Source organism: Camelus ferus, chromosome 1, assembly GCF_009834535.1.
Source record: "Camelus ferus isolate YT-003-E chromosome 1, BCGSAC_Cfer_1.0, whole genome shotgun sequence".
Classification (NCBI taxonomy): Eukaryota; Metazoa; Chordata; class Mammalia; order Artiodactyla; family Camelidae; genus Camelus; species Camelus ferus.
In genome coordinates, this window is record NC_045696.1 from 5,375,532 (window position 1) to 5,390,806 (window position 15,275).

Below are 15,275 nucleotides of genomic sequence, written 5' to 3' on the forward strand. Positions count from 1 at the left end.
CACCTGTTCCTTTGGGTCTAACCCTGGGCTCTGTCTCCTGTACTGAGTCCTGCTGGTGAGGCACCTTTTGAAATCCGCAGGAGAGCCCATTCTCAAGGCTCTCACCTTTAAGGGTAGAACACTTTGCCATTCGTATAGAGATTAAAAAGTTGCAGAATAGAGAATAACGCTTGTCTCATTGGAGGTTTAGAGGGACATTGTGACCTGCCCCCCGTGAAGAGCTGCAAAAACCAAGGATTCTGACACCAAGTTTGCAACAACTAGCCACAGACCCTCCCCTTTTTAGTATAAAAGGAGCCTGAATTCTGACCTGGGGAAGATGGTTCTCCAGAACATTCATCCCCCATCTTCTCAGCCTGCTGGCTTTCTGCATCAAGTTGTTAATCCTTGCCCTCATACCTCGTCTCCTGATTTACTGGCCTGTCGTGTGGTGAGCAGGACGAGTTCGGACTTGGTAACGTATAGAGAAAACAACCCAGACAGTCAGACAGAGGGCTGAGGGGCTTGTCTCAAAGCAGGAGCAAGACAGGCCTTCCTCTTCCAGCACGTACGTCTGCAGTGCTTAAAATCTGTATTACCTCCATGATAGAGAAGATCGGCTTTTTTAAAAACACTAGCAATGTGCTTTTCTTTAAAGAATCAATAAGTAGTTCACACAACCTTTTGGCTTGAAGTAGCGAGGCTTCCTAAACCGCCAGGGCCATTCTTCCAACGACTCAGATGGACGGTTCCAGAAAAGGACACAAATTCCTTGCACTCTCAGGAAATGGGTGGCAGGACTGATGCTTATCCAAGTCCTGAGGAAGCCTGAACAGGCACAGCCTGGCGCATCCTCAGCGCTTCGTAAACCTGCCTGGGCTCCTTGAAGCCGGCCCGTCACCAGCCCCCAGCCGGCTCCGCCAGCCAAGGCCGTAGTGAGGTCTTCAGCTACTAAACCTTGCATAAAACACACAAAACACCGCCAGCCACCAGCTGCTCTAGATCCTGATGAATAATTGAGAAACAAATTACCCTTCTCCAAATGAGCCCAATAAAGTCAGGCTCACCGCAACGCACCCACCGCGCTCTCCTCTGTGGGGCTGCTGGGACCCCAGCTGCCGTAATTAAGGCCGCTCACTTCGCGGGTCCCAGGCTGGGAGGGATTCAGCGGAACCAGGCCTGATCGAGGGAAATCGGACGCCCCTCGCGCTTCTCCCACAAAAGGAAAACTTTGCAGGCAAGCTAATCTCTACATCCATCTCCTCAATCAGACCAGCGCTCTCTGCTGCGTTATCACCTTGTTAAGACGTGGTTTAAACTATTTCATCTCACTGTTTGGGGCTAATGGAACTTTTTTCCAGTCTTCCCATTCAAAGCCTGGACCACACTTTTTCAAATTTAAATAGCTTAAAAGCAAGCTGGGTTGGCTCCTTGGAGAGATGGCTGATTCCATGCTGGGACAGGGGAAATACAAAGAAAGTTTGAGACATCTTACTGAGCCAAGTGCTCAAAAACTAAGAGGGACACATCAAAAGGACACCAGAGCCAGCTGGAAGGGACTCCCACTGGCCAGATCTGGAGCAATCTGAGCATCAAAATGAACAATGACAGAAGTAAATTATAATGTATTGAATAAAAATAATGTCCATACCAAAACTGTAAAAAAAAAAAAAAAGGAAAAAGGGAAGTCTCTTTTTTACAAAAGGATGCTAATAAATACAGAAAAATGATGGAACCATAAAATCATTCCTTTACACCCACCTTAAAAATAAGTGATTCAAGTAATGACTTATGGATAAATGCAAATGTTATTAGGTGATAGACTGTCCAGAAATAAGATAGTCACACTGTATTCATAGATTATGTGTTAATTATAAAGGTAAAAACGTAGCTTTACAACAGAGAAATCCAGGGAACAACACCCCAGCCAAGTGATCAAACTTATTACCAATGACAGAGGAAACTGGCATCATGTCCCCACATGACATTACCTATGTCTTGCCAAAAATACTTAGCCTAAATCAAAGTATGTTGGAAAAACTCAGACAAATCCATATTGATGAGCATCTTGCAAAAACAGCCTGGATCCTTTGAAGACGTTTATATCAGGAAAGACAAAAAAGGTGGAGGAAAACTGGACATGAAAGGAGACTGAAGCAGACCTGACAAGGCACAGCATGGTCTTTAACTGGATCCTGGTTTGGGGAAAAAAACAGCTGTAAAGGACAACTGAAGAAATTTGAACATGGACTGAATATTGTACAATAGTATTGTTTCGATGTTAAATCCCCAAACTGCCAACAACACTGGGGTTGTGTAGAACGGCCCTGTTCTTATCACACACGTGCTGAGGTTTTTAGGGGTAAAATGTTATAAAGTCCTCAACTAACTCTCAGATGGTGAGAGAAGGAAGGAAGGCAGACAGGAAGGGAGGGAGGGAGGAAGACAAGGGAAGAAAAGTTGAGAGAGAAGCAAACATGACAAAGTGTTAACACCTGTTGAATCTAGGTGAGGGTGCATTGGTATTCACGGTTCTATTCTTGAAACTTTTCTGAAGGTTTTTAATTGTTCAAAATAACAATGTAGAGAAAGAAAAGCAATCTAGATTTGAATTCTAGCTTCATCCTCATATACAGTCTTGGTAGAAAATATGTTAAATTCCTTTAAATTTAATAAGCTAAAATAAATTAACCTTGACTTAAAACCAAAGAAGCACAGATTTCTATGTTATTTTAATCTCTAAAGTACTGGTATTCACCAGAACTAGGTCAAAGGTCTAGAGGTCATGGGTCTCCATTTCTGTTGGCAACAACCAGCTGGAGTTGGTATGACTACTGTGTGTGGATGGAACATGCTGTCTGGTTTGCAACGGGCCCCTGTACTCTGTCTTCCACCTGACATGTGCATTCACTCATGCTTTCATTTCTGTTGTCTGCCTGGTCTTTGGAGACCCCTGAGTTGGAGACAAGGGACAAGGGCCAGACATCAGGAGAACGAGCCTGTGCTGGTACTACACTGGGCGTCAGTCTCCGCAGGGCAGAGCACAGGCTATCGGTGCTGACCACAGACCAGGCACTGAATAGCTTTTCACAGGTTCACAAAGACATTGGGTTGAATTATGTCCCCTCAAAATTCGTGTGTTAAAGTACTAACTCCCAGTACATCAGAATGTGACTTTATTTGGAAACAGGGTTGTTGCAGCTGTAATTTAGTTAAGATGAGGGCATACTGGACAGGGTGGCCTCTGATCCAATATCACAGATGTCCTCATGAAAAGGGGGAATTTGGACACGTCACGTGCACAGGGAGACGCCGTGTGAAGATGAAGACAGAGATCAGGGTGGGGCATCTACAATCCAAAGGACACTGAGAGCGTCAGCAATGCACCAGAAGCCAGAGAGACCCCTGAGACAGGTTTGCCCCCACGGTCCTCAGAAGGAACCAGCCCTGCCACCACCCTGATCTTGGACTTGCAGCCTCCAGAACTGTGAAAGACTGTATCTGCTGCTCAAGCCCCCAGTCTGAGGCACTTTGCCGCGGCCGCTCCAGGACACTCACACACCTTCCAGGGGCTGCTCACGTTGGGGGGGGGGGGGGGCAGGCGAGCAGATTCTGGAGACAAACTGGCAGGGCCACCTCCACCATTTACTATAAACATGGGCAAGTTCCAGACAACACCGCAGCCCTGTCACCCGGTCTTTACAACAGGAATAATAGCCAATAACAGGGTCACTCACAGGAATGCTGTGCGGGAGAATCTGGTTACTATTTGAGAACAGCTTAAAAGAGTATCTTTACTTATAAGTAATGCTGTTTTTATTATTATTATCATCATCATCATCATTATTATTATTATTAACCTTGCTATGGTTGTAGCTTTGTTCCAAACTTTGGAAGATCTTAAGTAAAGGTGTATTCATAGCGGGAAGAGCTTTGGACCAAGGGAGAAGCTCCTCCTGTGCTGGGGCCGCTCCGTGCCGTCCGCATGTGACCTGGAATACAGCCTCTGAGCTCAAGTAGCTCAATAGCCCCTGTGAAGGGTTTGGTTTTTGTTTTTGTTTGTTTGTTTGTTTGTTTGTTTGGGGGGAGTGATTTTTAGCATGGGTGCTCCAATGGATTTATTAACTCTCTCTTTCTGGGGATGGCAGACCTTGTAGCCGGAGACTGAGCTAAAAAGGAAGCCAGGAAGCCGTGGTCTCAATAGCGTCATTCAAGGGGTACAGAAGGTAAACGTGTGTGGTCAAAGTTTGGGGTTTACCAGGGACCCTCCCACAATTCTCTTTGGGATCTAAACTTGTTGTTGAGTCATTCTATTGAGTTAAAAAAAAAAAATACATAGACCTAGTACTTTCAGATACACTGGATTTGTTAAAAAAAGAACCCTCTTAATTCCACTAAGATTGGGCAGAATCCCTGAGAACGTGCACATCCTTCTCAGATATTAAAAGAGCTTGCATCCTATTGGCCCGGGGAATGAAATCAGACCAGAACAACAGGTGAAAGCTGAAGAAAAACATTGAATTTAAGTATCTATATCTGACCTTGATCCTGTTTTATGGTAACTAATTGTCAAGATTCTTAATGGTGTCCATATGTAAACAGAAAAGAAACATCTGAAGATGAAATTTTAAAAGTGAAATCACAAGGTCATGACACCAGACACTTGTCTCCGTTACCTTCCCTGCCTGAAATCAAGGTCGCCGATGATTTTCCCAGGCGTCACTGAGGAAGCACAAAGCATGCAATAATGATGCACTTTATATAAAGTGGAAAGTCTTCACTTACCCAAGGGAGGCTGAACCACAGTCAGATTTACAGTTACAGACTCGTGGACTTGCAGCTCCTTCGTGTTAGCCACACAAGTCACAGTGCCACTGCCCTGGGGCGTGAGCGCCAGGACGCTCACCGCACTTTGACGACCATCCGGCTCCGGAACGGAATAATAGTTCCAATGGCTCGCCGGAACCCCGACTTCCCAGGAAATATCTGGGAGTGGGGTCCAGCCCACTGCGCGGCAAGTCACGTTACAAGGCTCATCTTTAATGACTACCAGACTGCCTCCAGGAAGGAGCAACTGCCCCACAACTGAAGAAGAAAAGAGAAATGTTCTGAAGAAACATCCATGCCTTGCAGTGCCAGACTTTTAAAAACTTTTCCTTCAAATCACGTTATGTGAGAGCCATCTTCCCAAACCCCAGTTGGCTGTGTCTGTAATCCGGAAACCTGAGCTCAGGTTTTATCTGTTTTTATTTATACCTGCCAGGTTCACAGAAGAAGGTGAGGTTGCTCCCCAGAAAGCATAAATATCAGAGAAAATGAGTAAATAAGAATCAGGATCCGGGGGAATACAAATTCCATGGGAAGGAGAGAGAAGCTGCGCCTGTCGTGGACGGATACACGACCACAGCAGTGGAATCCCAAAGTCATCCGGGGCTGACCTGGGAGCCAAAGCAAAAAGGGAAATAACCTTTGCATTCTTTTCACTGTAAGGAGGACACAGCTCAGCATCTCGTGAGAGGCAAGTCTCTCCTGGCCTTTGGCCAGTCAGATGCATTTCATTTACTTTTGAGTCACACATTTTAAATACATTTTCCTATGACTTATATTGCCTTAAAATCTTTTTCTAGGTACCAATTAAATAAAAATCAAATCTAATATAATCAGAGAAATAATTACCTTAAATCATGTGTCAGAATATATGACTCAGATAAATCATTTTAAACTTTTTAGTGAGCACCCCGTTGCACAAGCCAGCGTTCACACTGTAAAGAACTCATTTGCAAATAGCACTTGTGTGTGCTCATATCACTAAAGTAACCTGAGGACTGGCTCCGGTAAAGACACAGCCTTAGCGAAATGTATATACATTGAAACATTCGAATTAAAATATCCTAAAACCCTGTGTCATGTAGTATAATGGAAAGAACGCTGAACTAAGAATCCAAAAAAAAAAAAAAAAATCTGTTCTCAATCCTGGCTTCCCCCCAAAATTGCCATCACCTTGGGCAAGTCCCTGAAATGTTCAGGCTCTCTGCTGGAACTTTTTGAACAAGAGAATTTAACTAGATCATTGGTTTTACTGAGGTGGAAATGCTTTTTAAAAAAAAGCACTGAGGACTCCAAAGACTTCTGGTTTATGTGGGTTCTATCAGTATTTCCCATATTTGAAGTTAGAATTAAATATTTATTTTTAAATATTTATTTTAAAATACCAATAATAACCCATTACATGCTAATAGGCTTAACATATTTTATGAAAAAAAATTTATAAACCAAAATAAACCAGTAAGAAGAATGACATTGCTTTATATTTATGCAAATCTCTTTAACATATGGCTGGATTCTCATATCTGCTTCTGCCTTCAATCTGTTGCAAAAGGATTGCTTTATTTAGAGTATATAAAAAAAAAATCTGACTTTGGGCAGCTATATAGTTGAAATGGTGAGAAGGCCTTTCAGATAATCATGGATTGTCTCTGATCCTATACCAAAACTTAACAAGTAGTGGTTTCTTAAAGGTTAGCTACGCTGCGGAAACTGAAAAATGAAAGAGGAACTTTCATTCTGTTACATTGGAATCCATTGCTCTATCTGTCACTTTGAATGGATTTTTTACCCTGGTTTGATTTCGTATCATTAGACACCAGTCACTTGGAATGTACCGTGGAAAACTCCCTGTGCGCAGGTGACCAGGAGCGTGGGAAAGGCAAGTCACATCTTACTATTACTGTGAAAACAGTTGTGAGCTCACAGCCCAACCTGAGAGGATCTAGGGGACACCTGGAAGTTTCCAGACTAGGCTGAGCTGGCTCGGCTCTGAAAGCTCTCCTCACTCTGCGATGTTACACTTCCAGCCACTCCTTTCCTGAATAGGTGCTGGAGCGAGTAAAGCGCCTGTGTTAATGCAAGGATTACTGTAAATGCAACGGTGAGGAAGGAGCGGACTTGTCCCTTAAGGCGAACGGGCTCTGTGCTGATTCTTGTTCGTTCGCGGTGTCCTTGACGGAGAGGTTTAAGATGAGAGACACTGGGGGACAGGCGGGGATGGTATTATTTCAGTCAGTTAACAGATGATCTTGAACTTAAGTTTTAGTGGCCCTCAAAACACAGGAGGTCTAGAGTTTGGTATGTTTGGATTAATTGATGGATTGGGCAAAAAACAGACAAATGTGGCAATCTGAAGCATTTCCTTTTTCAGTATATATTTGAGATCCATCTTTTTCCCACTGGCTTTCACAAGGGTTATCCAGTAGCGGGACAAACACTTCACACAGGGTGATGGCTAGAACATTCACACAGATTTTGGAAGACTCAATGTGGAATTATATAAGTTCTCTTTATTTTTCTTGTTGACACTTGGGGAAGGGAAAAAAAAACAATCTTTGGAAAATTCACTTGCGAAATAAATTGGATGTTTCCTCCTTTTTTGTGATTCTTTTCCCTTGAAGAGACCCTGTTGCTCCGCGAACTTTTCTGCCTTTAAGTGCAAAGCACCATTCAGACCAACGCATCCAGGGTAAATGGATGACGGGGTTCTGTCCTGCTCTATGGGTTCCTTCCGTGTGCCCTTGGGGAGGACTTTAACTTCCCTAGACGCGTGTTCCTCCAGCTGTGTTAAAGCCAAAAGCAAAAGGAATTACCAACATATAAACGTGCATGTTAGGGGTGTTCAGACAACTTTACAGGTGTTGAGCTTTGGGGGAGAGGCTATAAAACCACATGGATTTATGAACGTAACAGACCACAAGTGTACCAGTGAGTCACGCCTTTGATCGGGTTGCCTTGACCCCGGGTGCCCTCCTCTCTCGCTTCCCCGTTTTGCCTGTCATCTACAGACCGTCAAGGCACATCTCAAATGGTACCTTCTCCATGGAGTCATCCTAGAAGGCTTCGCTGAGTCGCTCCCTTGCCAATTTGATCCTGGCCTTGGCTCCGTCTCATCGGACTTGCCAACGTCTACACTGCACCACTGGTACTCACACACTTGAGTTATCCGCTCTCCATGTAAGGTTCTTGAGGGCAGGACTATGTCTCATTCCATTTAACCCTGAATCCCCCTTAAATGCCTAACGCAATGGCGTGCTCCTATGGGGAGCACAGTAAATAATAGCCAATGACAGCATGAAGACTGCCGTGAACTAGGTGATGTTCTAAAGGCTGTGTGCAGACCTGCTCACCTGGCCCCACAGCTGCCCTGTGATGAGGAAGCTAGGGCACCGGGTCATTGAGCAACCTGCCCAAGGTCACATGGTTAGTGACGAAGCTGGTGCTTGAACCTGGCGGTCTGGCTCAGGTCTGTGCTGTTAACCACTGGACCACCCTGGCCCCCAAGCCTCATGTGCAGGAAGTGGAAACAGACAGAGCTTTGGAGTCTCCAAACTGCCCTCAGTGGTTTTTCCATCTAATCCTCACAGTAAACCGGTGGTGTGGGCAGGGGAGACTCACCCCCACCGTAAAGGTGAAGACATCGAGCCAGGTCAGGGGTCACTGAGATAGCTAACTGATGAGAGCAAAGCCGGGACTCTCATCTGTGATTCCTTGCCCTGCGTTCTTTCCTTTATACCACAAATGACTATGAAAACAATTTGGTCATGCAAACTAGGTCAAAAATCCAGGTAGCCGCACAGAATCACTTATTTAGAGAATATCATTGTGCCCTTAATTAAACCACACAAAATTAAAGACATATAAAAGTAAAGATACAACAATTTGGCTAAATTAAAAAAAAATACAAAGAGAAATAATAGGTAGACATGTATCTCCATGAAATGTTATCAAATCTGATTTGATAGCAGTACGAATATAGACCAAATCATTAGACGTTTCTCCTAGACAAACAAATAGGCGTAAGAAAAAAAGCAAAGACACTGTTTCTAGACTGTTTTAAGAAATGTTGCCAGTGAAATCAGGACCTCTAAAAGCTCCAGTGCATCTATAAATGTACATAATTACATTTTTAAGGAATGCAAAGTGATTAAACTTCAATAAAGATGTCCTGAATCCTTGTAAAGTACCCTTTTACTTTTTTCCCTATGTAGCAGAATCTTCAGCACCTCAAAACAATCTTACTTTGAAAATGAATAAATGATAAAAGGAAGACTGAGATATCTATCGTATCTATCGTGTTTACTCTTTTCTTTTCTCTGAAAGACTTAATATGGTTTAGTGAACACACACTTTTGACTCTAAGGTCCCCTGGGGGGCAGAAAAGGGTACTAGATTAGGAAAATTCATCTGGAAAGAGGAAAAGTTAAAGCATGGTTCACAGTGGATACATGATGTCAGGCAAAGAAATAGAGTCAAGGACATGAAGAACTAGAAAAAGGGCGGATGATTATCAGCTCTCTCTCCAAATCAGACAAGTGACTACAAATGGCCCTGGAATTTCCTGGTGTATTTTCAGAAAAGCTGTTAGTTCTGAAGTGGGTCAGATGGGAAAGTGATGAATACCCGTCTTCAATAGTCGTAATAAGAGGAAAGGGAAGGGAAGATGGAAGGGGAGCGGGAGAGAGAAGGAGGAAAGGAGGCAGGGAGAGGGTCAGTGGGGACGGGAGGGGAGAGACAGACAAACAGCAAAGCAGCAAACATCGGCCAGCTCAGAGCAAGCCCAAGTGCAGCACCAGCTGAAGCTAGACCCTCTACGCCTCCACGTATGACATGAACTTCAGAAGGTCCCTTCCAGGCCCCTGACATCTATTCAACCCAGTGGACCCCAGATGCTCCTCTTGGGAGCCACCTGAATACACACCTTGGACGGAAAGGAAAGCAACCCCCTCCCGGTCACTGTTCTGGAGGCTGCACTTGACCTGCCCGGCATCGCTGAGTTGCACGTTGTGGATAATCATCTCGGAGATGAAGCTGCCGCCCACCTCATAGCTCTCGGAGGTGAAGCGGTCGTTGGTGATGATGGGCTCCCTGGGCGTGATGCTCAGAACCACCGTGCCGTTCAGAGCCCACATGATGAGCTTCCAGCCCGGCGAGATGGTGCAGTTGAAACGAGCCTCCGAGCCCTTCAGCACTGTGACATTCTTGGGACCTTCTATGATTTCATAGCCAGATCCAAAAGCTAAAAGACAACCGATGTTTCAAGGTGGTGAGTGGATGACTCTACAGAAGTCAAGTGTACGATTTAACCCTTTTGCGGACCAGCTGTGGCCCCTCATGACCATCCAATGACCCAGACTCCGTGTTCTACTGGCCCTGACACCAGGTGTCCCAGGGGGGTGGGGAGCTTCCAGTGGACAGGAAGCCAGCCCGTGCCCTCCTGACCTCGCCCGTGCCCTCTCTCCACAGCCACACCACTCCCAGCAGGACTGGGGGCGGAGGGAGCGGTGCCCCTTTCCCACCTCCGGAGGGCTGTTACCTTAAGTATCTGACCCCTGCCTGGCCTGGAGAGCCACCACTATCTTGTCTCGGTTACTTTAGGCAAGTTTTTCAGCCTCACTATGAAATGAGAATTTCCTTCCCAGTGAAATGGGAAGGACCTGTGATTTCCACCTCTGGGAGACCCCAAGGCTCAGGGGGGAACAGGGCAGGGGGTAGCCTCTCTTTACACAGAGGGTGGGGAATCCCAGCTTGCCATGATCACGGCTCCCTGGACTCTTAGGGCAGAAGTGTCACTGAGGCCACACCCCTCTTACCCAGGACTAGGAGAAACACGGCAGAGTTGGGGGGGGGGCACAGAGAGGGAAATACGGAGAAGTGTGTGGGAGGGGGGACTCCTTAATGAGTCAGGGGACACCCATGGCAGCCTCAGAGAGAGTCTCACATCTCGTATTGAGTTTAAAACTCCAGCGGGTGGGTAGGTGGTTCTAGAACCTACAATGTGGACTCTGGAGCGAGTCCTGGCTCACTGGGTGAGTTCTCTGTGCCCACTCCCTCGGCTGCAAAGCAGGGACACTAGGACCACAGCAATGTGTCTTTGGGGCCCAGTGAGATGACCTGTGTAAAGCCTTGTGCCGGTGACCCTCAAGCACTCAGTAAACACTCACTATCATGTGACCTGGAAGAAGGGACTGGGTTGACCTGCAAGACGAGCCAAGAAAGTCCTGGATTAAAGTAAAATTGTTGCCTTCACACTTTTCACAGCATCCTACTCTTTGCTCACCAAATGCTCTGGTTTTAACCAAAATGACAGCTTCTGACAAACTTTCCACCTGGGCTTCCATCCAGAGCTCTCTGGCTCACCGGAACTTGGTCAGAATCACTCATGATGGAGCCTGTTCTGCTCCTAAAGATCTCAAGAAATTTGGGGGGCATTTAACACTGATTTTCTTATCACCCTAGAAGAGCAAATGGGTGGCCAGGGTTTTCCTAGACTTTCCCATGTTTGTAGTTATAATTCAGAGTAGGACTTGCATAGCAATTGAGAGCCTTCAAGGTTTCTGTCAAAATAATGCCATTTGCAGCAACATGGATGGACCTGGAGATCGTCATTCTAAGTGAAGTAAGCCAGAAAGAGAAAGAAAAATACCGTAAGAGATCGTTCATATGTGGAATCTAAAAAAAAGAAAAAAGAAGATACTAATGAACTCATCTACAAAACAGACTCGCAGACGTAGTAAACAATCTCATGGTTGTGGGCAGGGGGAGGTGGGTGGGAAGGGATAAATTTGGGAGTTCAAGATTTGCAAATATTAACTACTATATATAAAAATAGATTTAAAAAACAAATTTCTTCTGTACAGCACAGGGAACTAGATTCACTATCTTGTAATAACCCTTAATGAAAAAGAATATGAAAATGAATATATGTCTGTATATGTGTGACTGGCGTATGATGCTGCACACCAGAGACTGACACATTGTAACTGACTGTACTTCAGTTTTTTAAAAAAATGAATAAAATACAGATTTCTGATTCTCATCTTTCACCACCTGCTTTTAATGCTGAGGAAACGAAGACCAGCAACATCTCAGGACTTGTGATCACAGCGGTGGTGCTGGGACGCAAGGCAGGACCTCCTCACTCTGCATCTCCCCCCTTTCCCACTTCACCCACTCTGATCTCACTCTGAGTTCAGGGCAAAGAGATCCCCGGCAGGCCACCCCCCGGCTTCTCCGCAGCCATGCCTGCCACCATCAGTAAGACCACGATGCGCTCCCGCTACTGTCTGCAGCCACCTGACCCCTGTGGGTCCACCAGGCAGCCCTCGTCTCCACTGGGAGCCCCAAATAATTGCAGCCCCTTCTTCCTTCTGTCAACTGCAATGAAACCACACGACATGAGGGTTGTGGGTTGTTTTATTTGGGGCAAAATGAGGACTATAGCCTGGGAGACAGGATCCTGGATAGCTCTGAGAAACTGTCCCAAAGAGTCGGGGGCAACTCAACATTATGTATGATTTCAGTGAAGGGGGGACGTGCAGTCAAGCACATGCTCAGGCAGAGGCTTGCTGCTGGTCACAAGGAGCAGACATCACCGTTAATGATTTTAGTGCTTTTCGAGATATGAGGAGATGCAAGAATTTGGACTCATAAAATCTTCTCCTGAAAACATCTAATTATCTGAAGGCCTGTTCAGCCATGTTTCCCGGAGCGCAGAGCGCCTCATTCCTGACCCCGACCCTGAACTCCGTGCAGGGGGTGTAGGAGGTCAGTGGCTGCAGCGGCTCGTGATTTAATCCAAGCAGAGGTAGATGGCCAGTGCCAACGTGATCCGATCCTTGTAGAGGCAGATGGCAAGTGCCAGTTTTTAGTTAGCACTTCCAGTCTTATCAGGTCAAGTTGTAAGGCAAGTTCTAAAAGAATCTCATTACCCCTCTAAAGATTTCTGGGGAGGAGCCTCCCCGCCGGACACGCGGTTACCACACCGTCACCCAGCTGAGCACCCAGCGTGCACTGTGAGATGCACGCCCACTGCGGGGCCAGGCCCGTGGGAGAGAACGCGCTGCAGGGACAGGGCCCCCGAGGCCGGCAGGACCAGCCAGCGAGGCAGCCAGGGTCAAGGAGGGGCCCGCAGGCTCCCAAGAGGCGGAACTGAGGAAAGGTCAGAATGAACCGGGACCAATCCCGTTCGGGGGTAAACATGATCACAATTCTTTGTTTTGCCTCTGGGCGTGATAGAAAAAGAGAGAAAATGTGGCTCGAGTTGGGTATCCTCCCTTGCCCCTGGGCACGGCTCTCTGATCCAAGGATCCCTTTGAGCTGGGATTTTAAAATAGGAAAAAAAAAATCCCTGAGGAAAGGAAGTCAGAAATGATTCCCCAGGGAAGCCACAGCTGCAGTGTCAACTTGGATCTTTCCACGAGCCCTGAACTGCATCTTAAGAAGAAACGAAAAGAAACGGCCACATCCACACCCCGAGGCCGCGCTCTCACTCTCCGCACTGAGATAGCAGCCTTCCCCACTCCTGACTCTGGTCCTGGGGGTTGGCTGGACAGGGCCCGCGGGGCTGGGAGCTGGGAGGGCAAGGACGGGGGCACCTGGGTTGGTCCTGCCAGGAGCTGAGTCTAAATCTCTCCAACAGGATGAGCAAAGCATCTGAAACCCAGGTTCCATCACTGCCTGGTGCCAGGTAGCTTATCCACTTCAGAACACTATGCGCTCCAAGCGTAGATCCCCTCTAGACTGCATGTGGGACCAGGAATGCACGCAGGTACGTACCTGAATGTGCAGCGGGGAACGAGGGAGGGAGGGACGTGGGAGTTTGAACTCAGCCTTTAAGTTAAACAGGCGGCACCAAATCCTAATCACTAAACCCCCTGACGTCATGGCCTGCACTCTGCCACCCCCAGGAGTAAACCTCTCCGGCTCTGCTTCTGAGACTCAGAAGCTCTGTTTCTGGTAACGTGGGGCCCTGGAACCTCGCCGCTCTCTCACCTGGATCCTATCAGCTATGGAGTGTGTAACCTGCCCTCCACAGAGCAAATATGAGAAAACTGTAAATAAGACCTTTAGTCAAACTGTCCCCCACCTCAGCGCAGAGCCTCCCTTTCTCCTGTGCTCTCCCTTTCACCTTGTAGAGCAAAGGGCCCGCGTGGGGGCAGAGCCACGGAGTGATCCGTGTCCCCCCACCCGCCCCTGGCCACCAGCTACGGCGATCTCCCATCACCGGGTCCTCCGTTATAGGAGTTGATCCACTTGCAAGATTCCTACTCACACCAACACCCTCCAGTGCCAAGCCCAGGGCTCCAGCCCTTGCTTTCTCCTGCCCTGCAAATCCTACTCCATCAGCATCTCTGCGTAAACAACTGGCCACCACCCAGGGTTGAAAAGCTTCTCTTCCACCTGCTGCGTCCTAACACTTGGGAAACTGAAATCACTCATATGGCGGCACACTGGCCAGCTGCCGGGCCCCTCCCAGCCCTCCAGAGAGTGATCCCAAACATAAGTACCATTCTTCTGCGTTGGCTTTTTCTCAGCTCCCTAGGAGAGCAGCTGGTGTCTCCCTGGCATGGGGATGGGGGATGGAGGGTCTGCACCAACCAGTCTGCTCTTCCACTCGCCTCGTCTCCGGCTTCCTTCCTGCACCTACAGACCCCTCACCTGCTCCCTTCTTTTAGTTAACACTGGAGATGAATAGAAAAGTAGACAATCAAAAGCAGAAGGGAGAAAGGGAAACAAAGCTAAGGGCAGTGGAAGGGAAGTGCTCAGGTGAGGCAGCTCCAAAAACGAAAATGGGAGTCAAAGCACACTGGGGGTTGGGACCATCAGAAGGACACTGAGAAGGGAGGGAGGTGGATCTGAGCTGCCAATAGGGGTCCTGCGGACCACGGCAGGAGATGCCAGCATCACTATTATGCCACCGCCCAAAACTGCTCTCCGCCAGATAGATCTTCTCAACGCACCCATGTGGCCAGGTGCCCTTCCCTTCCTCCCTCCTCCACAGCCCAGACCTTGTTTAAAATATATCCATCATTTATATACAGACCAGATAACCCTTGACGTTATCCTAAGACCCTACTTTGTCTCACATCAACTTCCTCTCCAACTTCACTTTGCCCCAAACTATGTCTTCTGTCTCAGTGTCTCAAACTCACCAAATCTTTCTGGCCCCAGGGCCTTTGCACAGGCAGTGACCACCTGGAGAGCTGGTCTCAGTTACTCTTCAGCTCCCAGTCAAGTCTTCCCAGCCTTCCCAGCCTTCCCAGACTGCCCTGCTTAGGTCAAATTATCCATAGCAGGTTTTTCAATCAGTGAGGTAATTGTCATGGTGGTGATTTTATGTTGATTTTTTTATCAGTTGATACCTCCATCCGCTGCCCGGCTCTAAGCTCTTTGTTAGCAGGGACTATGCCTGGTTTTGCTCATCACTGCATCCCAGTGCCTGCAACTAAATGGCACATAAGAGGCCC

The 15,275-nt window shown here is 47.1% G+C and overlaps 1 protein-coding gene across 6 annotated transcripts in view; it reads right to left on the bottom strand.

The window, feature by feature from the left end:
- IGSF5 (immunoglobulin superfamily member 5) overlaps positions 1-15,275 on the bottom strand; it is a 40,064-nt gene that overhangs the window by 19,464 nt on the left and 5,325 nt on the right. For 5 of the 6 annotated variants that reach the window (XM_032463131.1, XM_032463190.1, XM_014559902.2 and 2 more), the window contains 2 exons: positions 9,728-10,045; positions 4,765-5,064 (listed from right to left, as the gene is read on the bottom strand). In XM_032463131.1, the coding sequence (XP_032319022.1) occupies positions 4,765-5,064; positions 9,728-9,938 (511 nt within the window). In that variant the 5' untranslated portion in view covers positions 9,939-10,045. The remainder of the gene's footprint in view (positions 1-4,764; positions 5,065-9,727; positions 10,046-15,275) is intronic. The other variant, XM_014559905.2, reaches the window with a different exon arrangement.